The 25,000-nt window shown below is 46.1% G+C and overlaps 2 protein-coding genes across 6 annotated transcripts in view; one reads left to right on the top strand and one right to left on the bottom strand.

Annotated features, from left to right (window-relative positions):
• Positions 1-25,000, top strand: part of jmjd1cb (jumonji domain containing 1Cb) — a 138,566-nt gene that overhangs the window by 109,923 nt on the left and 3,643 nt on the right. For 3 of the 5 annotated variants that reach the window (XM_017483328.3, XM_047159498.2, XM_047159499.1), the window contains 23 exons: positions 1,144-1,249; positions 3,574-3,698; positions 3,811-3,954; positions 4,446-4,490; positions 5,083-5,347; positions 5,652-7,384; positions 7,758-7,930; positions 8,642-10,818; positions 12,029-12,230; positions 13,081-13,295; positions 13,627-13,779; positions 14,393-14,482; positions 15,139-15,263; positions 15,382-15,595; positions 16,229-16,437; positions 16,934-17,212; positions 17,880-18,048; positions 18,162-18,252; positions 18,348-18,478; positions 18,968-19,090; positions 20,040-20,179; positions 22,523-22,699; positions 22,896-23,027. In XM_017483328.3, coding sequence (XP_017338817.1) covers positions 1,144-1,249; positions 3,574-3,698; positions 3,811-3,954; positions 4,446-4,490; positions 5,083-5,347; positions 5,652-7,384; positions 7,758-7,930; positions 8,642-10,818; positions 12,029-12,230; positions 13,081-13,295; positions 13,627-13,779; positions 14,393-14,482; positions 15,139-15,263; positions 15,382-15,595; positions 16,229-16,437; positions 16,934-17,212; positions 17,880-18,048; positions 18,162-18,252; positions 18,348-18,478; positions 18,968-19,090; positions 20,040-20,179; positions 22,523-22,699; positions 22,896-23,027 — 7,218 coding nt within the window. The remainder of the gene's footprint in view (positions 1-1,143; positions 1,250-3,573; positions 3,699-3,810; positions 3,955-4,445; positions 4,491-5,082; positions 5,348-5,651; positions 7,385-7,757; positions 7,931-8,641; positions 10,819-12,028; positions 12,231-13,080; positions 13,296-13,626; positions 13,780-14,392; positions 14,483-15,138; positions 15,264-15,381; positions 15,596-16,228; positions 16,438-16,933; positions 17,213-17,879; positions 18,049-18,161; positions 18,253-18,347; positions 18,479-18,967; positions 19,091-20,039; positions 20,180-22,522; positions 22,700-22,895; positions 23,028-25,000) is intronic. The other 2 variants (XM_017483329.3, XM_017483330.3) reach the window with 2 other exon arrangements.
• nrbf2b (nuclear receptor binding factor 2b) overlaps positions 23,902-25,000 on the bottom strand; it is an 18,275-nt gene continuing 17,176 nt past the window's right edge. The window contains exon 6 of the transcript XR_008397701.1: positions 23,902-23,955. The gene's annotated coding sequence lies outside the window, so the exon portion shown is untranslated. The remainder of the gene's footprint in view (positions 23,956-25,000) is intronic.

Here is a 25,000-nt window from a genome sequence, read left to right as displayed (position 1 = left end):
CGCAACCGTGCTCTCTTATTCACCGTTAAACGGTCGAGCGCTGCCGCATGTGTACAACTGAAGGCGTGGCTTCACCCACATTCGCCCCCCTGATTGGGTCTTCTGGATCATTGCGTATCTTTCCCTGATTCGTCAAGCCCCAACCACATGACCATCACGCCACCTTGATCGTATACACGACGACACGGAGACTGAACCGCAAGCTTTTTATCGTTATCTTGTTTTGTTTTGTTTTTATAACAGGCTGAGATTCATTAGTCATTCGTCAGATAGACAGTACGTACACTAAATGTGAACGTGTACACCGAAAGACGAAACCCTCAACGTTTAAATATGGAAACGTTACAGTTCTTTACATCTAGAAAAGAAGTCCTTCCTAGCATGATGTGGTTCTTAGGATATATTCTGTATGCCTTCATGGCTCTTGCATGGCTTTGAAAGATTGCCAGTGGGAGAAGGTTGCTCGCTGTGGCTCGGCGCGAATGAGGTCACGGGAGCCCAACTTCTGGACGAATGTAGACAAAGCATTTTCGTTTCGAATGAAGTCAGCAGAAATCGAGGACATCCTCAGGAAATAAGCTGAGCACAGAGTTAAGTTCTTGTGCGAAGTCACTGTCGTGACCTAGAAGAGTAGTCTACCATCACCAGCACCTGATCCTTACAGAGCCCACACCTCATAGACTCATCTTCGACTGGAACGCCAACAGCACACCTCTCATAGTAACACCTTGGTGAGGTGTGTGAAACAGAGTGCCGCGGTGCGGAGCGCGCCTGAGGGACTAGCAGAGCGCTGTGGAGTCTTTGATTGTTGTGCAAAGAGGGTGAGGGGAAAAAAAAAAAAAAAACCCCAACAACAAATAGCTGCATACAAATAACTTCACGGCTAATTTGCAGGTAATACGCACCAGGTGCTGTTGAGCTAGCGTGCAGTTACTGTAGCAGGTGACCGGGACGTGGTTTTCTCCGGTAGTAGGGAGAGTTCAGATTTTTGGGTTGATGTTGATTCAGCACTACAATGCTGTAAACACGGTGTTGTCCTTAACAAATGAGAATGGCCAGAAGCGAGATCACCGCTCGAACTCCATCGTGAAATGATATTTTGTCGAGTACTACCACGTGCTTATTGTTCCTTGTGTCGTGCAGGATGAAGTGGACAGCTTGAGTCCTGTTCTCAGGGACAATCCACAGCTTCATGAAGAAGTGAAAGGCTGGGTAAAAGACCAAAAGGTGCAGGAAATTTTTATGCAAGGTAAGACGGAATACAGCTGAGTAAATATGTTTATGTTTCTTAATATGTTTCTTTCTATCTAACAAATAACCTAGCCACATGTTTCCCCTGGCAGTAACCCTGGACATTTTGCTGGTTCCCATGAATACAGTTGTATACAATTCACAGCTTTTATTTTGGAAAAGGAAAAAAACAACAACAAAAAAAACAACAAACAGTTTCTTTTTGGTTACTAAGGTTACGTTTAGGGTTCGATTTAAGTCTAGCATGAATAATTATGTCAAAGGAAGGTCCTCACAGGGATAGTAAGACGTGTGCGTTCGTGTGTGTGTGTGTGTTGAGTTAGAAGACTGTTCTGGTGGCTTTTGGCATGAGGTCTTGTTTACAAGGTCCGCAGCAGCAGCATTCCAGGCCAACAATTAGATATAATTGTTCAACTTGGCAGCTGTCAAAGGACGGCAGAATGGAAAGAATCTCCAAGCCAAAGGATTTGGTTGGAGGATTTGGGTGGAAGGGGGGGTCGGTGGGGGGGTTGAGAGGGAGAGAGAGAGCAGAAAGTGCAAAGTGTGGTTTGGGTCTGTACTTTGACTTGGACTTTTGTTTGCACATGCGTTACGTGTACATGTATCTGCTTGGAGAGCTGCAGGGTGAGCTGGTTCGGGCCGGGGTACAGCAGCAGCACTATTGAGCAGTAATGAAAGGGAAACAGTCTGGACTCCTAATGAGCTGCGGCACTCGAGGAGAGAGATGACAGGCCAGCGCGCATCGCGGCTGGCACGCTCTCACACCGCTGCCTGGCTCCGGCAGAAGAGCACGGGCCACCATGCAAACGTTTCATGGCTTTAGTCTGAAAGCTTTTGAGATATCGAGCGTTACAGTATCGATAGACTTCCGGCTAAATAACCTACATCTCTAGCTTAAAGTGCTGCAAAGCTGGATTATTAAAAGGTGTCTGACCACGTTCTACATTCAGCAGCCATCAGTATTAGTTAACACATAATAAAAATAAGATTAGACCTCATCTAATCTTAGAAATCTGGATTTTTTTGTATCAATATGAGGGGGTTCAGTCATTTGAAAATGAACATGGCTGATCATATTTGTGCTAGAGTACACTTATTTTTGTGTGAATGTTTTATATATATATATATATATATGACTGGTTACGACATTGGACTTCTGATCGGAAGGTCGTGAGTTCAAATCTCAAATCCCAGCCCCGCCAAGCTGCCACCGCTGGACCCTTGAGCAAGGCCCTTATCTGCTAAGTTGTATGAAAAATGAGATAATTGTAAGTCAAAGCCAAATGCCATGAATGTAAATGTAAAAAAAAAAAAAAAAAAAAAAGCCCTTTAAAAAGTAGTTCCCATTAAAATACCTTAAAACAATAATTGCTCACTTTCTTACTTCAGCCAGATTCATAGCAAATATACGCCGGGTGTGAGGCGGGAGATGGACGGGACGCGTGTGATCTTTTATCGGCTTGTTATTTTTATGTTGTGATGAGAATTAATGCCGACGCTATACACTCGGCGATCATTAGCTAGCTAGCTTTAAAAAAAAAAGAAAAAAAAAAGGGGCGGTGCTACACGAACGTAGCTCTACCAGCCCATGTTAGGCGTGTGCCATTTAGTCACGCTTACACCGAGAGCCGATTCAGCTAATAAAAATATCCCATTAGGCTAGATTAATGAGACTAGCGTAATACAGGATGTTTTATGAATGCTAGTCTCATTCAGCCAAATGAGCACACTTAAAGCGCCCTTCTTTGTTCTCCTGTGTGCTTTAAAAGGAAAAAAAAAAAAGCCCCGTATTTTCACCACGTTAGATTAGAAGGTGGACTTTAATTAGCCAGAGCCACCTCTGTCGTCTTTTCTTTCGGCATAATGAGACCGGACTGAATATAGAAATAATTATATTATGTTGTAGATGTCAAAATAAATTAAATCACGACTGTCATCCCGGGTATCATTTTCCTAGGTCTGATGTTTTGACAGAGGCTCAAGGCCAGACAGCTCAGGTTTTTTGTTCTGTTAAACAGTTAATCATAGCTGTACAGTTCACGGTGGTGTATCTGGTGTATCCTGGGAAACAGACTATTTGAATTGTTGGCTGTCTGTGTGACCTTGACGACTGTGCCGAGGCCCTCAGGGAAACCTATTAATAGCTTTTCATATGAATCGTATTTTCTTAAGACGTGTTCATACGTCCGCGTGTACTCAAACGATGAAATGTTCACTGTGCTTAGAAAGAGAAATTCCTCCGATACGGAGTGAACCGAGTCCGCGGTTCTGATCCGACGCCAGCATTTGCTCATCTGTCTTCCGTCCGTCCGATCTTTCCAGGTCCCTATTCTTTAAATGGATACCGCGTACGAGTTTACAGGCAAGACTCAGCCACCCAGTGGTTCACGGGCATCATTACTCATCACGACCTCTTCAGCCGCACTATGGTTGTGATGAATGACCAGGTATATCCAGTTAAACCCGCCGCCGTTATTCAGCACACCCCTTTGCAAACACGCCTATACCACTAATAACCTGCATACCTGTTTCCTGACTGTCTCCACCTCCTGTCTGTAGGTACTAGAGCCTCAGAACGTCGATCCCTCTATGGTACAGATGACCTTTCTGGACAATGTGGTCCATTCTTTGCTGAAAGGAGAAAATATAGGCATCACATCCAGAAGGAGATCACGCTCTAGCCAGAATAGCAACACTGCCCACGTGAGTAATGCAATTGCTGCTTGTAAGCACACACACACACAGATATACACACACACACGCACACACACACACTGCCTGTTTGTGCCGTGCTGTTTGGTAGTAGTTATCCAGCGTTCCTAGCTTTAGTAACCCTTTTACGTTCTGTGCTGAAATGGTTAATTCACATTTTTCATCATGTTTTTTTTCTCTCTCTTGTTTGCGTGTATGCTTTGCTCTGTGCGCTGTGTGCCATTTGCTGGCCATGTGCTCTGTTTGTCTGTTTGTAACTAGCTTTTAAAGTAAAGTTCCTATGTGCTTAGAAGTCTTGTTTTTTTTTTTTTCTTTTCTTTTCTTTTTCATTTCAAGAATAAAAGTCTAGAGCCTTGTTAGTATCACTGGCCCCGTTATTATTAACAAGACGTCTCTGTTCCATTTTGTTTTGTTTTATTTTTTCTGTTTTGTTCTCTTCTCTTTTGTTTCTTTGTGAAAAACATAAAATGGGGATATGCAAGCAGACCACAGGAGGGAGACCAAGTGGCAACACAGGAAGCACTCAGGTACCGGGCCGCGCCCTCCTCCCTCCCTCCCTCCCTCCCTCCCTCCCTCCCTAACCACCCCCACCCCTACCCCCACAACCCCACCCCTCTCTCTCAATAGCTTTAGAGTTGTTTCATGTAGGATCTGCATATCCCTGTGTAATTCTGTAGACGTAGTACTGTTCTGGCTAGCCTCTGCGTATCCCACTTGTACTGTTTTTAGTTGTAGTTCAGCAATAACTGCGTGCCAGTTTTTCTAGCATGAATGAGTGCATTTGTGGCAGAGTCTATGAAACTATGGAGTGGAGAAAAGCCATAGGAACTCTCCTTTTCAGGCTAGTGCTGTGACTCCATTTTTTGATAGACTGTCTGTAGTGCAGTTGTCGACAGACCAGAATGTGTTGAAATGGAGTTCCCTTTCCTTTCCTTACATTTCTTGTGAAGTTTTGGTATTTTATATTAGTGGTGCTAGTGGTTGTGGTGGATTTTGCACCCAGTGCTTGGAAAAAAGAAACACATGCCAAATTTAAGCCCAATCCAGTCGTCCTCATGGTTGACGTCCACCATCATTGGTGTCTTTGTGTGTGTCTACTTGTCTGCGGATTGCTCACAGGGTCATTACACACGTGCCCAGGCCAACAGTCCCAGACCGGTGATGAACTCATCAGGCTCCACCACCAAGCAGGGTCCGCAGACCCAGCAGCAACAGTCCCAGCATGCTCAGCAGCAGGTATCCCAGCAGCACCAGCAGCAGCTGCAGTCATCACCAGGGCAACAGCGTGGGTCCCGGTCATCACGTAGGAAGGGATCAGACAGCAGCATCCCCGATGACGAGAAGATCAAAGAGGAAAAGATGGACTCTGGAGGTGGAAGAGGAGGTAACGTCCTACTGCATTGTACCACTACTGTACTGTCTCTGTTCCGGCTGTAGCCAGAACAGACTCTTCACTGAGCCTTCCTTTACACTTGATTATTCTGTTTCTATTTATGCTATTATTCAAAAAATTTATTTAAACACTGACAAACAAATAATTGCACTGTGACGTCATCCCCTGGTTGGAACCACTCAAAAGCATGAGGGTTTTTTTGGTTTTTTGCATCTTTGAAATGAAATGAAATGAAATGAAATGTTGAAGTTCTTGGCCCTGGCTGACCTCTCATATGTGATTTCTTGTGCTGCAGATGTTTCTAGGAACAAATCAAAACAGATGGTGAGCAAGCGGAGGAAAGCTGAGGACGAGGAGAAGAAGGCTGGCCTTAAACGGATAAAGATGGAGGCATCTGATCTTTCAGAGAGCAGTGACTCTGAGAACTCCAATAAGAGGCTCCTGGACTCATCCTCAGAGCAAAGCTCTGAAAATGAACTGAAAAGTAAGGGCATTTCAAAAGCCGCCGAGGAAGAGGACAAGTCCCAGAGCTGCAATGCTCTGGAGGAGTCAGAGGCCAACAGCAGGGTGTCTCCCTGGGAGGAGGTATCTAAGGTGGAAAAGATTGTCAAGCCGACAGCCATGGAAGTGGTTCCCTCCGCCAAGACTGAACAAACAGGGGGGAGGAGGTCCCCGGTGCAGCCTTCCCCACTGCCCCCTCCCAGCCCCTGTGCACAGCCTCAGAGCTTGGGTCCTGCTGAGGTTCAGGGGTGCATTGTGGAAATAAAAAGCACTGTGAAAACTCTGCCCAAGGACCATTATAGCACAGGGGCACCTAGAACACACACACCAAAGTGTGTGATTGACATCACAGAGGACTCCGGCTCCCACCCCGCCACCAGAGAGAACTCAGAGGCTGTATCTGCCCTTTTGGCCTCTCAGAAACGTGAAACCTATGTCCCTGAAGCCAGACATTTGGTGCTAAACCCTTCAGCCTCTGAATGCAGGAAACCAGAGGGTGAGCTGCAGCAGCAGCGAGGTCAGAGTTTGGGTAGCAAGATTGAGTTTGACCTCTCTGACGTGATCCGACCTGTGGCTTCAGTAAGCGAGTCAGCCGCTGTGGCAGAAAGGGAAAGAGAAAAAGTACAGCAGCAGTACCCTTCAATCATGCCTTGCATCAAGAACGCCTCACTCGCTGAAGACGTGCGAAAGCCACAGAAACTTAGCTCGTCACCAGACGTGGCCAAATCCAAGTCCAACCCTTCACCTGATACATTTAAGCCCAAGTGCAATCCCTCACCTGACGCCATGAAGTCGAAAACCCACAGTGTCCTGGAGGCCATGAAGCCTAAACCAAACACTTCCCCTGAAGTGACCAAACACAAAGGACGACACACCGACAACCCTCCATCCTCTCTTGGCCGGTTGGCAGCCAAGCCAGACACAGAAACCCCACGCTCCAGCTTCAAGCCTGTTCCTGCTCGCACTACTCCCTCTGAGTCCACCAAGAGCCCTCTCATCGTCGACAAAAACGAGCACTTCACAGTGTATCGTGACCCGGCACTGGTGCGGCCAGAAGCCGAGACCAACCATGTTACTTACCTTCCTCCCCACCTCCATCCACTCCACAGCTCCTCCCACGCTACTTGCCTAACACCCAGTTCACACCACCACTCCCACCTATTGCCCGCCTCTTCCCTCAGCCCACACCCCTCGGTGCACCACCCCTTGCTCCCCACCGTGTTGCCTGCCATGCCACCGACCTCCCTTCTAGGTGGTCACTCTCGCCTTGACTCAAGTGGACTCAGTCATCTGGCTCTAGCTCACCACCACCCACACCAGCAACAGCAGTTTCTGCAACAACAACCGCCCCCTCAGCTGCTGACCCAGACGCACGGTGGTGCCAGCTACAACCAGCTGGGCCTATATCCCATCATCTGGCAGTATCATAATGGCACGCAGCACTCCTATCCACCTGGACTTAGCCTGCCTGGATCAAAGTGGGTGCATCCAGAGAATGCTGTGAATTCAGACGGTAGCCTACCAAGGGTAAGGATATCACAGGACATTATTATAATTATTTTTTTTTAAATCAATGTGTATTCAGGTAGGTTACTGAATGGAAGAGGTCTTTTTCTACCTAGTGTGCTGTATAAAAAGAGATACCGAGAGTACTAGAGGCTGTTCTAAGTACCATTAATCTAGTCCCTTTTCATTTAGAAAGTTGTAGTGGTGCACCAGCTTTGTTTTATGACTCAAACAGTGTGACAAATAAGCAGGAATAAGAGATGAAATCAGTAATAATGTGACAAAGTCAGTTGTGCTTACAGTCACACCCTGATGCTACCTAGATGGATGTATACGTCTTCATCTGTGTGTGTGTGTGTGTGTGTGTGTGTGTGTGTGTGTGTGTGTGTTACAGAACACCTCCAGCCCCTGGCTCCATCAGCCCACCCCTGTGACCTCAGCAGACAGCCTCGGTATTCTGAGTCATGTCCCGGGTAGACCAGCCAGCGCTGACCCCCACAGGCCCCTTAAAATCTCCTCACACTCCAGCCCTCCACTCTCAAAAACATCTGCAGATCTCCACAAAGGGTGAACACTCACACACAAAGCTCTGTGTGTTAAAATACCTTGTGACCTGGAATGAAACAAATTTGTACTCATTTAGCAACCATGTTCCTAACTGAATTGTTTCGGTATAAACGAGTAGCTGTGTTTAGTTTTCTAAAGCCAGATTGCCTGACTCTAATCTGCTTCCACAGTGTACTTTGTAAGGTGTGATGTAGTATAGACACTAACACAGAGGCCAGTTCAGTTCCTGCTCTGTTCTCAGGCTCTCATTGAGTCACCAGCTGCTTTTATTTGAAGCGTGTTTTGCTCTTTTAACCGAGCTGTCTCTGCATGGCCTGCTTGTCAACTATGTTGGCAGTGGTAACGGTAATGATATGGTCTAGATTTAGATTGAATGGAAGTATGAAATAGGCCATGTTGAAATTTAGGAAAGTGGCCTGTATTATATCAGTCTAAGAAATGGCAAGACTCTTCTGTTGCAGAACCAATGTTTTCATGAGATGGGATGCGCGTTTGAAATCAGATAAACAATATTTATCTCTTGAATTTGACATTTCTTTTAAACAATACTCTGAAAATGTATGAAAAGCAGACTTCCGAGAACACTGAATGAAAGGCAGGAATACACACTGGATTGGACATCAGTGGATCCTATGGCATTTGTTGTACTGTTTAACTTATTTTTGATAAAAGCATCAAAATTCTGTATTACTTCTTTCCCTCTCTCATCAGGGAACTGGAGAGTAAAGTTTTTGTGGATCCCATGCGTGGCCTGGTAACAGCCCACCTGAAGCAGGAGCCGGACCGAAGCCGGACACCCAACAGCAAAGAGTTGCAGCGCCTCTACATGGATTCATCTCACATGAAGCAGCAGACACAGCCTCCCCGCCTGCCGCTGGACACGTCAGACCGGACCGTTAAGTACAAGGAGGAGAACCGCCGCATCCTACAGGAGAGCATTGAGGTGGCCCCCTTTACTGCCAAGATCCGGTCAGGAGAGCCAGAGCGTGAGCCCTATGCCCGCATTCCCTCCCTCCCCATTAATGGACCGCCCAAGGAGAATGAACATTCGCCGTCTGATCTTTACAAGTACAAGCACTCTGCTAGTCAGTCACTGCCGCAGAGCAACTATTTCACGACCCTGTCCAACAGCGTGGTGAATGAGCCACCCCGTCTCTACCCCTCCAAAGAGCTCAACTCCCTTTCTCTCTCGAGTCCCCTGCCTCTGGGCACTTACACTAGTGCCGGAGGCAGCGCCAAGTCCCTGTCCAAGCCTCCCCCGCTTATCAAGCACCAGCCAGAGGGTGAGGGCCTGGTGGGGAAGATCAGCGAGCAGCTCAGTCAGCAGGTGGCCCTGAATCCACTCACTACCCCAGCGGCAGCCAGCGAACGCCGCAGTCCAGCTATTTCACCCTCAAACCAACTCAGGAGCATGCCTGCCCTGCACAGGGCACCCGTCTTTCACCCGCCCACCCAGCAAACACTGGACCGCAAGGAGGCTGTCTACGGTCGCCTCTCGCCGCCCACGCTCACCCCCATTCAGCCGGTCAGTGTGGCTGGGAAGGTATCAGAGCAACAGAAGCCCCCCACTCTGCTGCCGGAGCTCAGGGAGGTGAAGAGCAATGTAGAGCTGGGCTCCAGTGAGCCATGGAGGGCCAGCTCTGACTCACAGAGCCACGATAAAGTGGCTCAGTGGCACTCAGACAAAAGTCAAGGGAAGCCACAGGCAGCCACAGCCTCTGTTATTGTTCGCTCTAGAACCTGCATTAAGTATGACTGCTCACCGGGCCCCAAGTCTGGCGCCAAGGAGACGTCTGGCAGTAGGCCACATACAGGCAAAAACCAACTGGACTGCACCAAACTGGCTGAGACCAGAGAACCTGGCAGAGTTATCCAGCAGAACACAAATAGGGAGGATATTTTTTTGCAGTACAAAAAGAACTTTGTCCGAGTCTCCCAGGGCAGCTTTCCCAGCTCTGCGGTAGCCGTTGTTAACTCTGTGTGCAATAGCAGTACTGATGTAACCACTTCTGCCTCTGCTGCTTCCACATACAATGTGCTGAGTCGAGGCACAGCTGAGCTACATTATCCCACCTCAGCCACTCCAAGCAGCAGTAACATTAACAGACTGGAAGGCCCTGTACCCAAATGCAGGACTCCCACCGGCCCTGAGCTGCAGGAGTGCAACGCCAGGACAGCCTCCCCCAGTGGCCAGCTGCCTCAGCCTGGTTTGGCCCCAGTTGCACAGCCCTACTCTGGGAACTTCATCCACCTGAAGAAGCACAAAGCCGCCCTGGCTGCCGCCCAGTCCCGCTGCTCAAGCAGTGCCTCAGAGAGTGAAAGCAGCAGTCGATCCTCTCAGGAATCACCCACCATCACCACCCAGGATCGTGCCTCGCCAGGCAACCCAGCCAGCAAAGCCAGCCCTCTACCCAATGGTCAGCCATCACAGATGAACCAGCCCAACTACCACAAACTGAAGAAAGCATGGCTCACTCGCCACTCGGAGGAAGATCGCAACACTAACAAGGTGGAGAAGACGTCCAGTGCCGTCTCTGAGATCATTAAGCCATGTACGGTCAACCTAGTAGCGTCCACCTCCAGCGACGTGGAGATAGGCAAAGATGGAAAATGCTTAGAGGATAAAATGAGCCAGGAGGACAGGAAGCCGCGACGAGGTCCCTCCAAGCGGCCACACGAGTCATGCTCGGACAGCGGCGATGACTCAGATGGCAGCGACAGCAAGCATGAGCAGAGGGCAAAGAGGCAGCCTAAGCCCACCTACAAGAAGAAGCAGAATGACATGCAAAAGAAGAAAGGGGAAAATGACAAGGACGAGGACGATGTCAAGCCCAACGGCATTTTCAGAAGCGCCAAGGAGAAAACCAAACTCAAACTGGCCAGCAGCAGTAAGTTTTTATCCTTTGAGTATAGGCTTTTAATAGCATGTACATTTTTAGAACACCACAGATCTTGGCTCTTCAGCTCAACATAACAAACCTTGCCATACTTTACAGCCAGGCTGCAATGACTAGTCAACAAAATAGATTACAACAACTATGAAAATTCATTCGAAATTCCAGGTTCTAACTCAATAAAATCATATGTGTAGTAAAATACGTATAGCGTCCGGAGTATAGCGTCTGCATAGGTGTAGGATACGAGACAGAACGATCCATTTCAGTGCATGCATTACAATACACACCTTTCTTGTGTATTTATTTAAAATGGTCAAAATTTTTTTATTATAATTACTTGATAGATTGATCAAAATTGTTCTAAAAAAAAAAAAGTAAAAACGTTTAAACGTAAAAACGTACCTTTTATTATGTGTGTGTGTGTGTGTGTGTGTGTGTATATATATATATATATATATATATAAATAGCTTTTTAAATGTCTTCGACACCCTACATTTGATCTTGATATGATGCATATGATATGATCTGATCGTTATTGATTCCTAAAGAGAAAGATATTGTATGTCAGAAATAGATGGGGACTGTGAGTGTAGGAGTGGGGGTGTGCTCACATCTGGACTGCAGCTGTGGAGGTTTCAAAGCTGCTATAGGAATGTTCAACTTTTATGTGAAATAAATCTTGCCAAGGCATGTTAAGTGCTCTTCTAACCGGAGAGATTTTAGCAGGCCCCTCGTATTATTGTTACATGTTGAGAGGAGCCCCTTTGTAACTCAATATATGTTCTAATACACACGGTCACTCTGAATTGTCATGTTTCATAGCTGTAGTCATAGCTGTAGTCATAACACTGAGCCAGTGGAGTCACCTGGGTGTGAGTAAATGGTGAAAACGTAGATACTCATACCGTTTCGTTTGTTTGTTTTCATAAAGCACATCTCTGTAACAAAACACGATAAGAATGTTTAGCATGATTGTGGGAAGTGTTAATATTTGTTTAGTGGGATTTACTAAAATCGAATGTGTTTTCTCATGAGAAATGGTCGGAAAGTTTTTACTCACTTCCATGCCTAGCACAGTAACTTCACTATTTACGCAATAATTTATTTCGTTGTTTTTTTTACCTGCAAAATATACATAAAGGAAATAAGATTGAGAACTCTCTTGATATAGTTGCACTTTGTGTGTACGTGTGTGTTCAGACGGCATTCCTCGCTCAGTGCTGAAAGACTGGAGGAAAGTGAAGAAGCTGAAGCAGACAGGCGAGTCCTTCCTGCAGGACGATTCATGCTCGGAGATCGGCCCCAACCTGCAGAAGTGCCGCGAGTGCCGCTCGATCCGCACCAAGAAAGGAGAAGAGCCCACCCACTCACCCGTCTTCTGCCGCTTCTACTACTTCCGCCGGTAAGACAGTCACTGACACCAACACGCACCGAAAACGGGACCATTTACTTTCAAGTTCAGTGATACCTTTACGAAAGTAAATTTGCACATAAGGTATTATTGGTAATGTTGAGTGGTTGTGAATTTCACTCGAAAATAGTATTAAACCTGGCTTATCTGGCCGATCCAACAGAAAACACCACTTCGTTTGGGCTACATACTGATATTACGAGCTACTAGTCATAACCGAGACCGCCTGTCATATCAAGGGAATCCAGGTATCAAAAGTCAAATCTAGTGCTCTCGTACACTCGAGCTCCAGCTGACGTACGGCTCCAGTTACATGGGTTACCCTAGGTTGGACGACGCGTCCTCCGTATTCTAAATATATTCGTTTTTTCATTCCTGTGCTGTTTACTGGCCATCTGTAATCCTCTATTAGAAGTCTGAGAGGACAGGAGCTCTGCCAAATCTGAGTTTCTCGTGCTTAATCACAGGCAGTGGCAGACCTGCCCATGTTGTCATACTGACATCACTCCAGATTTGGGCAGTTTCATCCAGATGACCACTCGATTCTTTTCATAAACTGTATTGGCGTGGATATTAAAACTTGTGCAGATCAAGCAGGGTTAAGGAAAATGTGGTTTTGGGGCCTGCTTAAAAGAGCTTTTCTTTCCATTTCTTACTCTCACTCTCTCTCTCTCTCTCTCTCTCTCTCTCTCACACACACACTGTACTCTTTCATTATGTTAATATTCACTTTCGTTCTTAGAGAAGGAAAAGAACTGTTCTCTAGCTCGTTCGTCATTGTCTTCCATGTTCTATTCCGTCCATTCACGCGCCCCTCTCATCCCCGCCACTTTTCCTGTAGCCTGTCATACAGTAAGAACGGAGTTATCCGGATCGACGGCTTCTCATCCCCTGACCAGCACGACGAGGAGGCCTTGAGTCTCTGGGCTCCGGATGCATACGAAGAGAACGATCTGGACGTGGAAACCTCCAAATATATTCTCAGCTACATCGGAGACAAGTTCTGCCAGCTGGTCATGAGCGAGAAGACTGCAGCCACATGGATAAAGAAAGATGGTACCTTCACATATCAGATTTTCTCCTTTCTTTGGTACGGCTTTGAGCGTTTAATAAATATGTTGAAATATATTTTCAAGGCTAACTTGATTTATCATTTTAAATGTCAGAAAATGTGGCCCAGAAACAGTCTTGTTACAACATTTACACATATTGTAGCCTTTGTCTGCTGTCTGCTGACTGAGGAATATGAAATTATCCCATCTGTCAGACTGTTGTTTTTAACAGCGAGAAAGAGAGAGAGAGAGAGAGAGAGCGAGAGAGAGAACATTCTAGCAATCTGCTCCATGAACATCCATTTTATCCAGACTCTGTTTGCTTTGCCTCTCAGCCAAGATAGCCTGGAAACGGGCGGTGAGGGGGGTGCGTGAGAGCTGCGACGCATGCGAGGCCACATTGTTCAACATTCACTGGGTGTGCCAGAAATGTGGATTTGTGGTGTGCTTGGACTGCTACAAGGCGAAGGAGAAGAAGAACTCCAAAGGTCAGATTTTGTTTTGATATTCAGTCGAGCTCTGTGAGGGTCACACACCCAACCACACCACCGCCTCTACACCGTGCCTGCTGTGAACGAGCCAGGGCAGATGGTGCACTTTCCCGCCGAGTCTGGGCAGTTTATCGTCTTGCCTTCTGTTTAACGAGGACGTTTTCAGGAGACTCGGCTAAAATGCTGAACTAATCTCATGACGCCACTCCTTACGCGCTCGTATATTTAGTTCAATTTACACCTAACATTAAAACAGGTAGCAGAGTTTACAGTACATGTAAACAGGCAGACTGACAAAAATCTTTGCACGCGAATCATCGTCTGCCCCATCCCCATCCCCATCCCCAGACTTGTTTGTCTCTGCAGTACTTTGAGTCACTTCCATCAAAAGCACTTACCGATTAGTTTCTTCAAGTCCTGACATCATTTCTGCTGAGTCATGTTCCATTTTGTATTAATTAGAGCTATAAATGCTGGAGAGACAATCTGTTCTGTACTGTTTTCATTGGATTGTTGCATGTGTCTGGGTTGATGTTGTCGGTTTTTTTTATGAGTAGAAAGCTATCGCAGTTTCCCTCTTGTGAGTAACGTTACTTTTATTCTTCCACAGACAAAGAACTGTACGCCTGGCTGAAGTGCGTCAAGGGACAGCCACACGATCACAAGCACTTGATGCCAACGCAGATTATTCCAGGAACAGGTATGGCGTCACACAGAACACACTCCTGTTGTCAGAACATTTCCTCGTTTGGAAAATACAAGAGAGAAAGGAGAGAGTAAGAAAAATATTTTTCTGATAGATAGCCTGTGGGGCAGTGCTGGTTCACTGGGTAAAGGCTCTGGGTTACTGATCAGAAGTTCAGGAGTTCAAGCCCCAGCATTGCCAAGCTACCACTTTTGGGCCCTTGGGCAAGGCTCTTAACCCTGAATGGCTCAGATGTATAAATGAGATAAATGTAAGTCGCTCTGGATAAGGGTGCCGTAAATGTAAAAAAAAACAACAACCTTAAATCAACTAAGCCAGTGTAACACACTCATCTCCTGACCACAGTCTGATTCCTCATGAACTTCCCTCTTTTCTGAGTGAAAAACCGTACAAACACATGCCCTTGCGCATAGTGGGCACCCTGCGAGTCTGGAACAAAGGGCTGTTGTGGAGCTCGAGGCATACTTGGCAGAGTGCCGAGATAGCATAGTTCAACGCTTTCGATGTGTAGGCACATGCTGAATTCAGCAAAACAGAACCACGTCCCACGGACCTCCGCTTTGCCCGTCCTCCTCTTCTTTCCACCGCTCGTATACACATCTCCTGTATGTGAAAAGTGACACGAAGAGACTTTCTGTGTTGCGTTGCAGTCTTGACGGACCTGGTAAATGCCATGCACATGCTCAGGGAGAAGTTTGGCATCAAAGCGCACTGCGCCTGTGCCAACAAGCAGAACATCCTCAACAAGCTCCCATGCACTAACGGCGTTTCTCAGGTCTGTATCCCTATCAAGAAACCTGCACTTGCAGTCTTGTTCCACCTCAACAGCTCATCAGTGCTTTTTTTTTCTTTCCCTTTTTCTTCTCTGACCCTCCCGCGTTTTCCTTCCGCAGGTGCTCCAGAACGTGCTGAACCACAGCAACAAGCTTTCCCTGTGCAAGCCTGAGGCTGGTCAGCACAACTTGGGACCGAAGGTGGAGGCGAACGGGGGCAGTAGCCCAGCCAGTGACACCAGCACTGATAGCAAGCTCACACCACCAGAGTCTCAGTCACCACTGCACTTTCTGGCCGACTTGGCCGAGCAGAAATCCCGGGAAGAGAAGAAAGGTGAGCAAAGAGAGGGTGAAACAAAATGAGTGAGACATAATTAGGAAATATACACGCCCTGGACCAGTCACATTTCTTATTGTGTGTGTACGCATGCCAGAATTCCACAAGCCTCATATTTAGCGGTATACATAGCTCACCTAACCAGATGTTTATCTGGTTTTCTTTACATGCTACACTGGCAGGCTACTCTAAAATGGAGCACCAGTTAGATGAATGTCGGATATGTGGGCTTTGGTCATTGTCTTGAACTGCACAAAAGCAGCTCATTTACAGATTTCTACTCGGAGTGCCTTTTCAGAACTGAACTGGGTCACGTTACATCTGTTATTATACCAATGACAAGCTCTCAGTCACGGATCTGGCACTAAATGCCCTGCACATTTTCTCTGATTGCTTGATTTAATGTGTCAGGTAATTAGTAAGTCCATTCATGAGCTTAGGCATGTGTTATGCAAAGTAAAGCACAGGCTATGCAGCACACAGTTCTTCTTTTCAACACCTCATCCATTGCGAATGAACATGCCTCTCAGATTTCTTTTTTTTTTCTCCTTTATGATGAATCTACTGTACACGTTTGAAAGTACGTTCTTCGGTGTTGTCAACGTGATTGCACGGTGTCTCATCCTGCAGAGAATAAGGAGTCAGCTGTAGGGAAGGTGAAGGAAGAGAGCACAGACGCTCTGGAAACGTTGCACTGTAAAGCTTCATCTCTGGTGGCCAACAGCACCGAGCAAGGCTCCACACTGCGAGACCTGCTCACCACCACGGCCGGAAAACTGCGCCTGGGCTCCACAGACGCCGGCATCGCCTTCGCCCCGGTCTACTCCACCGCCTCGCAGGTCTCGCAACACATACAATACACACAGCGTAGGCTGAGAGGAGTTTGCTGTGATGTGATCATACAATCTAAACTCATTCATACAGAGAAACGTATTTCACCGACTGCGGCCAACCAGTAACACGCGCCCACATAAACAGGAAATTCACGATTTTAGTATGCAGATAACTAGTGTTCCTGTGTCAAATAAGTAGTCTGAGTAAAGGATGTCTGTTGGATTAGTCATTCAACAGCAGATAAATGAACACAAGGGAAACCATGACTGTTTCAATTTCAAATTGAATGTCTGGCAGTTACGACTACAGTGTTTGTTTCTTGACTGGGACAGCTTTTCTGTTGTATATTTCTGTCAAATTGTGCCTTCTGACCATCACTTTTCCATATTTATGCAAAGTGGTCTTTCTAAAAGACACTAATAATAATAATAATAATAATAATAATAATAATAATAATAATAATAATAAATCCTTCTCTGTTTCCCATGTGCCCCTGCTCAGACTGGGAAAAGTGGTCGCACTATGCCTAACATCCTGGATGACATCATCGCTTCAGTGGTGGAGAATAAGATACCGGCGGACCGCAACACTAAGCAGAGCCCAAAGGCTAAACCCCAGGAAGAGGCCAGGGCTGAGAGGAGGAAACAAGCTGAGGACGTGCCTGAGCAGCATGCAGACATCCCCCACTGCTGGTTGTATGATCGTAGACTGCTCTGGCTCAAAGACCACCGCAACAGCAACAACTGGAAACTGTTCCGAGAGTGCTGGAAGCAGGGACAGGTTAGTCACGCTGCTGCAAACCACTCAGCGTTTACCATGCACATCAGAAAATAGCAAGGTATGTGAGTGAAACAAAGAAGGCAAGAGCAGAGTATGAAGGTTGTTTATACAGTACATGCTCTTTTTCCCTTCTAGCTTTCAGTAGTGTGCTGGTGTGGGTCTTCAGCTCCCCCTGGTGGGGAGGTGCTACTGTTTTAATCTGTTCCCCGAGTCAAAATGGCTTTTACAGAGCTCCTGCTCTTGGCGCCACGAGTTTACAGCTCCAAAGGAACCGTACAACATTAATAAAAACACACCTCTTCTGGTGGACCGTGCATGTTTTCGAGCGACAGCCGGCTGTGCGTGTTGTTGTCTGAGAAGGCCGCAGGGCCGTGCATCAAGGAGGCACGTGGAGGTGTTTATTATAAGTCGTTCGGCGAAGATGCCTGTGTCAGCGTTTGATCCTGCTTCTGAAAGCAGGGGCGTTACACACATATAGAAGTGCTGAGGCATTTGCAGATAAAACAAAAGTGTGCTGGTTGCTGATGTATGACATATTGTAGTAGTTAAGGTTTTTTCCCCTTCCTCCAGGCTACATATTTTCCACTGTGTGAAAAGGGAACGGTCTGAGAGTTGCTGTGATCCTGGCTGTCATTAAAGGCCCATTTCCTCTGTGGTGTTTTTCCAGCCTGTGCTCGTCTCAGGGGTTCACAGGAAGCTCAACGCCAGCCTGTGGAAGGCTGAAGCTTTCAGCCAGGAGTTCGCCGACCACCAGGGGGATCTGCTGAACTGCAAGGACGGAGTGGTGTCCAACTCGGGCATCAAAGAGTTCTGGGACGGCTTTGAGGACCTGACCAGTGAGTAGTCCTGAAAAGAGCTGGTATTTGTAATCAGACTCTCCAGATGTGTTCTCTTGACCCCAACCCTTTCTGTCTTTATTCTTTCCTCTATATCTCTTTCTCTACTTCAGAACGGCCCAAATCCAGAGATGGCGAGGCGATTGTGTACAGGCTAAAAGACTGGCCCTCAGGAGAAGAGTTTATGGCTCTAATGCCTTCTAGGTACATTACAGCTGTCATGTTGAAGTGTTTATTGTTTTGGGTTTTTGTTTTCTTTCCCGGAGAGTGTTAAGTGGCTGTGTGTATGTGTTGTGTAGGTATGATGATCTGATGAAGAACCTCCCTCTGCCTGAGTATTCAGACCCAGAGGGGAATTTGAACTTGGCCTCCCATCTCCCCTCATTCTTTGTGCGACCCGACCTAGGCCCTCGTCTCTGTTGCGCATACGGTACTGCGGTTCTCTCCATGTAGCTTCCCTTCTCTCACATCCTTTTACTGATATGAAAATAATACTGCTCATGAACTCTCAAAGTTTAAAGCACATGAACAAAACCACTTACAATCATGCATTAACTGTAAACTATAAATCTGTGAAAACAACTCGTCATACGCTCCCTGTACTAGCTTACAGACCTAGCTGAGCTTGATATATTTATGTCTACATCATCTATGCACATCTATGTACTACGATTTAAGAATTTGTACGTGCATACTAGTCATCTGTCAGATATCTCTCAACAATCTATGTAGAACAGATTACAGCGACTCCTGTCATTATTTAACATGACTCCTAGCTCATGACTGAGAGATGACGTATGGGTCCTTTTTCACTCGGTGCATCTCTCGGCCCACTTTAAGGGGTCTGGGTTCGGTTCTTTTAAAGAGGACTCGAGCGTGAAGACACCCAAAGTGAGCATGTTTTTCTGTTTTCCTTTAGGCGTGGCATCATCTCAGGAGCAGGACTTTGGCACAGCCAACCTGCACATGGAAGTGTCCGACGTCGTCAGCGTGCTCGTTTACGTCGGAGTGGCCAAAGGGAACGGAGTCCTCTCCAAAACAGGCGAGTCTTTCGACTACCTCTGTCCTTCCCTTTTTAACAGAACGGCCTGAAATAGGTCAGCCTTCATTTTCACAAGGAGAGCCAGTAAGAGAGGGGGAAAATCATTCCGCTACTTTTTATTTCTCTCCCTTTTTGGGACCAAAACGGGCTTGTTTTCTCCTCGGCTCTTCTCTGTGTCACAGAGCTTGGAAACACACACACACACACACACATGGTACGAACGTTAAGGAATTCTGGAAACAATACAGTGTTGCTTGGCTGGCGGTTATGAGCATCTGGACGGGTTGCAGGAGCCTTTCCCAGCGATCACATGGCTAAGGCCGTCGTTCGAGTGAACAGACGCTGAGAGCGCGCTCTCTCCAGACACATTCCACAGAACGCGGCGTAAAGCTCCACATGCCCATGGCTGAAACGCTGCCCGATTTCATCCTCCCAGCGCAGAGCAGGCGCAGAGATTGACTTTACGTGAACGAGGGCTAACGCCTGCAGCTGTTGTTTTCAGGATGAATTGTGCAGAAAGTTCCTTTTAGAAAACTGAAGGATTACTGCAGACTTGGCAACAGCCAGGCCCACACCTCGCAGCGTTTCAAGCCCACACCTACCTTCCTTTGTGTCTTGGCAGAACTCAGGTCTGGCACTGTGCCTCAGCTGTGCCCTGGCTCCTGTCAAGAAAACTTTACTTAGCTGCTTCATTCCTTCCTTTTCTCCCACCTTCCCATCCCATTCTGGCCAGGCTCCATTTATAGCGCTCTGTCTCCTGGGCCTAGTACAGAGGGAACTGCATTAGAAAAGCTGACGCCCACTCGCCTCATCAGAATACATTTTTAAACATTACCACCTCTTCAAAGCAGGACGCCAAAGCTGTTGCCCATCTTTGTTGTACATTAAGCTGACCGTGTAATACGCTGTGTGTGTGTGTGAGTAAATATATTCATGTGTTTGTGCTCAGGAGTGCTGAAGAGGCTGGAGGAAGAGGATCTAGATGACAACGTGAAGAAGAGATTAAAGGACTCGAGCGAGACTCCTGGAGCCTTATGGCACGTCTATGCGAGCAGAGACGTGGAGAAAGTTCAAGAATTTCTGCACAAGGTTACTGCTTTACGTCCTTTTCGCTTCCACGGCGCATCACATCAACAGCGCGGCTTTCCCCGTCGGTCTCTTTCTCATGCTCTCCCTACCTTGTTATCTCCATCTGTCTTGTGTTGTGTTAGTGGATGTCCTTATAAAACCCTGCATTCCTCCTAAGGGAAGTTTTATAGGGTACATTTAATTACCTTCCTTCCTTTAAACCGCCTGCTCTGTTCTCGTGGCTCTTGGTCGGATGCCGTCATGCCAAAGACGGCAGGGTTAACGGAACGATTCTCCGAGCTCTCGTCAGTTTGCCCTTGCCTTTACATGCAGCAATTACAGGGCAAATGGGAATCTAAACTACTTCACAGCATGCGCATTTTATTGTAGGACTGGTCGTCTGGTATTCACCAACGGTATTCATTAGCTGACTGGCTACGCAGTGGGTTTTTTTCCATCTATTAGATGTGGATTTTTTTTTATAAGTGCGAATAAAGCATGCTACAACCAATATGAGAGAAAAATGAGGGTAAAAATGTTAACATGGTATATAAAAGTGAATGTGAAGGTCATGTCCTTTCCTTCTTCAAGGAGTTTTATAATCCTTTCCGTCGTTTCAACTCTCTCGTCGCGCTCTTTTCAGCTCTGTAAACACTCTCTTTTAACTGCGGATTAATTTGCATTTTTAGACTCGTGCTGGCGTGGTTTCGAAATGCAAATTACTCGGTGATTCCATCTTTTTTTTTTTTTTTCTCCACTTGATCCATCAATTCAAATAATTTCATTGAACTTGTTTGAGGTATGTTTCACAAAACCAGAATGTTCAGATATTAAACAAAAAGTTGTTTCGTGTCGCATCTGTGATTTTGTGTATTTGCTACGAAGTAAAAAAAAAAAAATTTATAAAGCCAAAAAGATATTTTCCTAACTCAGGAAATCCAACACAAAAGATTTCCTTTGTTCTCAGTCGGCTGTGTCTAAAATCTGGTGCAAGTATAAACAAAATGGGAAGGTTATAAAAGGGAAACTAGGCACAGCGGGCTAAAGAGAAGCAATCACGGGAGTGTGGATGATTTGGATGAAAGAGATATTGAGTGACGGATCACGAATCTGCACCGGCCGAGGAGACGACGCCGGGATTTTCGTCTGGTGCCGTTTTAATGAAACGTATAAAGATGACAGCCTGAAGAAAGCAATCAGATTTCCCCACTCGTTTATGATATGGGGTTTCATGTGAATTAAAGGTGCCAGGGGTGTACACTGAAATTTTGGACACTTTTCTCATTCCATCGATAGAAAATAGGTTTGGTGATGATGAAGACATCTTAGTGTTAAAGCGTTTCTGCAGGAAGGAGCAACAAAGTACTAATTGCGATTTTTTTTTTTTTTTTTTTTTCCCTCAACACTGAATGATTCCTTATTTTTTTTCCTCTACTTGATCTGGGGGAAAAAATATATGTATAACGTTAATATTAAAAAGCAATTTCATTTGTTTGAGGAAAGTTTCAGGAAGCCGGAATGTTCAGATATTAAATAAAAATAGTTTTGTGTCATATCTGTGATTTGTTTATTTGCTACCAAGTAAAAAAAACAAACAAAACAGTCAATCGATATGCAAGCACACTACGCAATCCAGGCTATCGTATGTCTAGACACGCTGTCCAATGACCTTTAATACACCAGAGTCAGTAAAATCCAATATTTGTCATCAACGTTGCGGTCCAAAACATTTACTTCATTTAATTTACACACACAGTTCACACCTGGAATTAGCATGCGTCCCGGGTGATGGGATCATAACTGGTCAACATCGGTCAAGTCCAGGTGTGAACAGGGTCAAATGTGTCTCTGGGACGCATATGACATCACATCACATATGTAGTGTGAAGCCGAATCGGAACGCATCAATCATCGTGAGACGGTGTGGAAAGCGTGCTGAGCGGTAGAGCTCTCCACCACGAAGGTGACGGATAAAGACCATGCTATAACAGTAGAGACGACCTGTTAGCATCTGATGTTCGCAGCTTATTTTAGTGTCTCGTCTCCCGTTCGCGTACAAGTTACGTTAAAATCGTTGAAACGGTCCATAAGGGTAGATAAAATAGGATCCGTGGGACGTTTCTGAAAATACCTGCAGTGGAAGGCCGATGAAACAAGTGTGCGCGACACCCCTTCACCCCTTTTCCTGCCGAAACGACGTATGGAATCCGAAAGCAAGCGGTCGCAGGAGACCGGTCGCATTTCAGTGCCAGGCGTGAACGGCCACGTGTCTCAGCTGTCCACCCGTTGACCGGAGCACTCGAGACGGATGTTAATAGCAGGTGCCACGGGTTCTGACCCAGTATCATGTTTTATGGCTTGCAGATCTCTAAAGAGCAGGGTGTGGAGATCCCGCCAGAGCACGATCCAGTCAGGGAGCCGGGCTGGTACCTTAGCCGCAAGCAGAGGCAGCGTCTGCTCGAGGAGCACGGCATACAGGGCAGCACCATCGTCCAGTTCCTGGGAGACTCGGTCCTTGTGCCTGCTGGAGCCCTGCACCAGGTCACACACCTCATCTCCTTTATACATATCTCTGCTTCATGCCTTACACCTTTGTGGACAAAATAATTATAAATGTCACAGGACACCCCTTGTAGGTGAAAATGTTAAACATGTTAATAAATGTTGTGGGAGGGGAGGTGCGGTGTGTCCACTGACAGTCCCGCACTCATCCTTCATCGCTTTCTCGCCTCCACAGGTGCAGAACCTGCACAGCTGCGTTCAGGTGATCAATGACTTTGTGTCGCCGGAGCACGTGGTGCACTCCTTCCACTTAACACAGGAGCTGCGCTCGTCCAAAGAGGAAATCAACTACGAAGATAAGCTACAGGTACACCTCTCTCGCAGAGCTGGAGCGTTTCTACACACCCACCCAGGTCTTTAGGGCACTTGATGTCGTTATCTGATATCCAAGTGCGCTCCTAGAGACTGAGATCTCACCGCTCTAGTGTCCTCAGGGGTGGAATCAGTTTCCGTTTCAGGCTCTCCGTTCCTTCCGCTAGCGTCTAAAGACCCAGCTCTGTGGGATGGGACACTTTTAGGACAGGAAGGGGGAACTGCTGGAGGGTGGAAAAGTCACAAATTGAATAGTTTTTAATAGTTTTTTTTTTTTTTTTACTTTTCACCTAAAACTTAAACATCTTTACCTTTAAACATTATACTCCTATTAAGAATGGCTTCTTACTGTTAACTGTCACTTTGCTTTTGACTGCAATAGAGAGGACAGTTCTGTTTATGCCCCGCCCCCCCCCCGCCAAGAGATTTCCTTATTTCTATTTTCTGCTGTTATCTTCGGGTCTACAGTCGTGCTCATACATTTATAAACCCCTTGCAGAATCTGCAAAATATTCATATTTAATAAATAAATAAATAAATGAATGAGATGATTGAAATAGCATTTAGTTTTTTATGTAGTCCTGCCCTGAATAAACTATTTCACATAACAGATGTGTACATACGGTATAGTCCACAAGACACGATGATAACTGAATTCACACAAACGAACCAGTTTAACAGGTTACACACGCTCGATTATTAATCCCGTGTGTCGTCACCTGGATGATCAGCGACTGTGTTTATGTTTCGTGAGAGTTCTTCACGAGTCCCTTGTTTGTCCCGAGAAGTTAAACCGCCCCACTGTTCTTCAGAAGAATCCTCCAGGTCCGGCACATTCTTTACTTTTCCAGCATCTTCTGCATAACTGACCCCTTTCCAACAGCGACTAGATGATCTTTTCACACCGAGGACGCCCTATTTTCCTACAAGATATAACAGAATACGTCAATTCGGACTAAATGTCCACTATCTGTGATTATTTCTACTGATCATGAAGGCGAATCTTTCCAGATGTGTACAGGCGCAATTGGTATTAAAACTACTGACGGATTCAGACGGGAAATAAAATCCCAATACGTCACATTACCATCAAATAAAACTAAATGTAGTTCAAATAGGTCTTAAAATGAACATGATCTTGCTGGCAAACCTCACTAAATGGTTCATAAGCTGTGTGATAGTAGGCAGTTAAATGAGAGGACAGTGAATCTAGTCTCGTTTCACGTGCAGCCGTGCGGCTCTTTAAACTAGCTGCCGAGTAGACGCCGAAGTCAGTCGGTACGGGATCCGACACGTCCACGCGGTTCTGATCAGGCGTTCTCTGTAGCCTTTAGTTACAATTCAACTGTAATTACGGATATATTCATTCAGTCCGACATGGGTGCACAAAGACTCTTTTAAAAGTCTGAGACTCTTACCGCAGCCTTTAAGAATAAGGGTGCCAGAAAAAGTTCCCGAGAGCGATGCTGCGGACGAGTCATCTCTGTGACTGATGGATCGTTTGTGTTTATTGTCTAGACTCCAGCGCACTTGTATAAACTAGCCACTGGCGTTTCAGAGTAGAAGCGAGTTCTCACAGATTACTCAGCTACTCGGTACGACAAATCAAAACAAGGAACTGATGGAAACCAGGATACGAGCGCATGAAGACTTTTTCATAATAAGCGCGTATTAGCAAAGAGCTTGAACGCCGTGGACGCAGCAGTGGCCATAGACTTTATTCGGCCACGACGACGTTTATAACGATTAGCCTCAAGCAAAACCAAGTCAAGAGGCTCTCACACTCGATTTAGGCTACTATGTAGTGCTTTTTTTTTTTTTTTTTTTTTTTTAAAAAGAGTAAACCAATAATATCCAGTTGAATTAAATCTTATTTTAACAATGAATATCGTCACCGAGCGGCTTTATGGTAATCTATAAATCACCGATGTGAATTTTAGATTTATAAATCTACCCTTACGAGCAAGC

Source organism: Ictalurus punctatus, chromosome 13 (genome assembly GCF_001660625.3).
Source record: "Ictalurus punctatus breed USDA103 chromosome 13, Coco_2.0, whole genome shotgun sequence".
In the NCBI taxonomy this organism is placed as follows: Eukaryota; Metazoa; Chordata; class Actinopteri; order Siluriformes; family Ictaluridae; genus Ictalurus; species Ictalurus punctatus.
The sequence above is the reverse complement of the archived record's forward strand: the minus strand, read 5'-3'. Positions and strand labels throughout refer to the sequence as shown.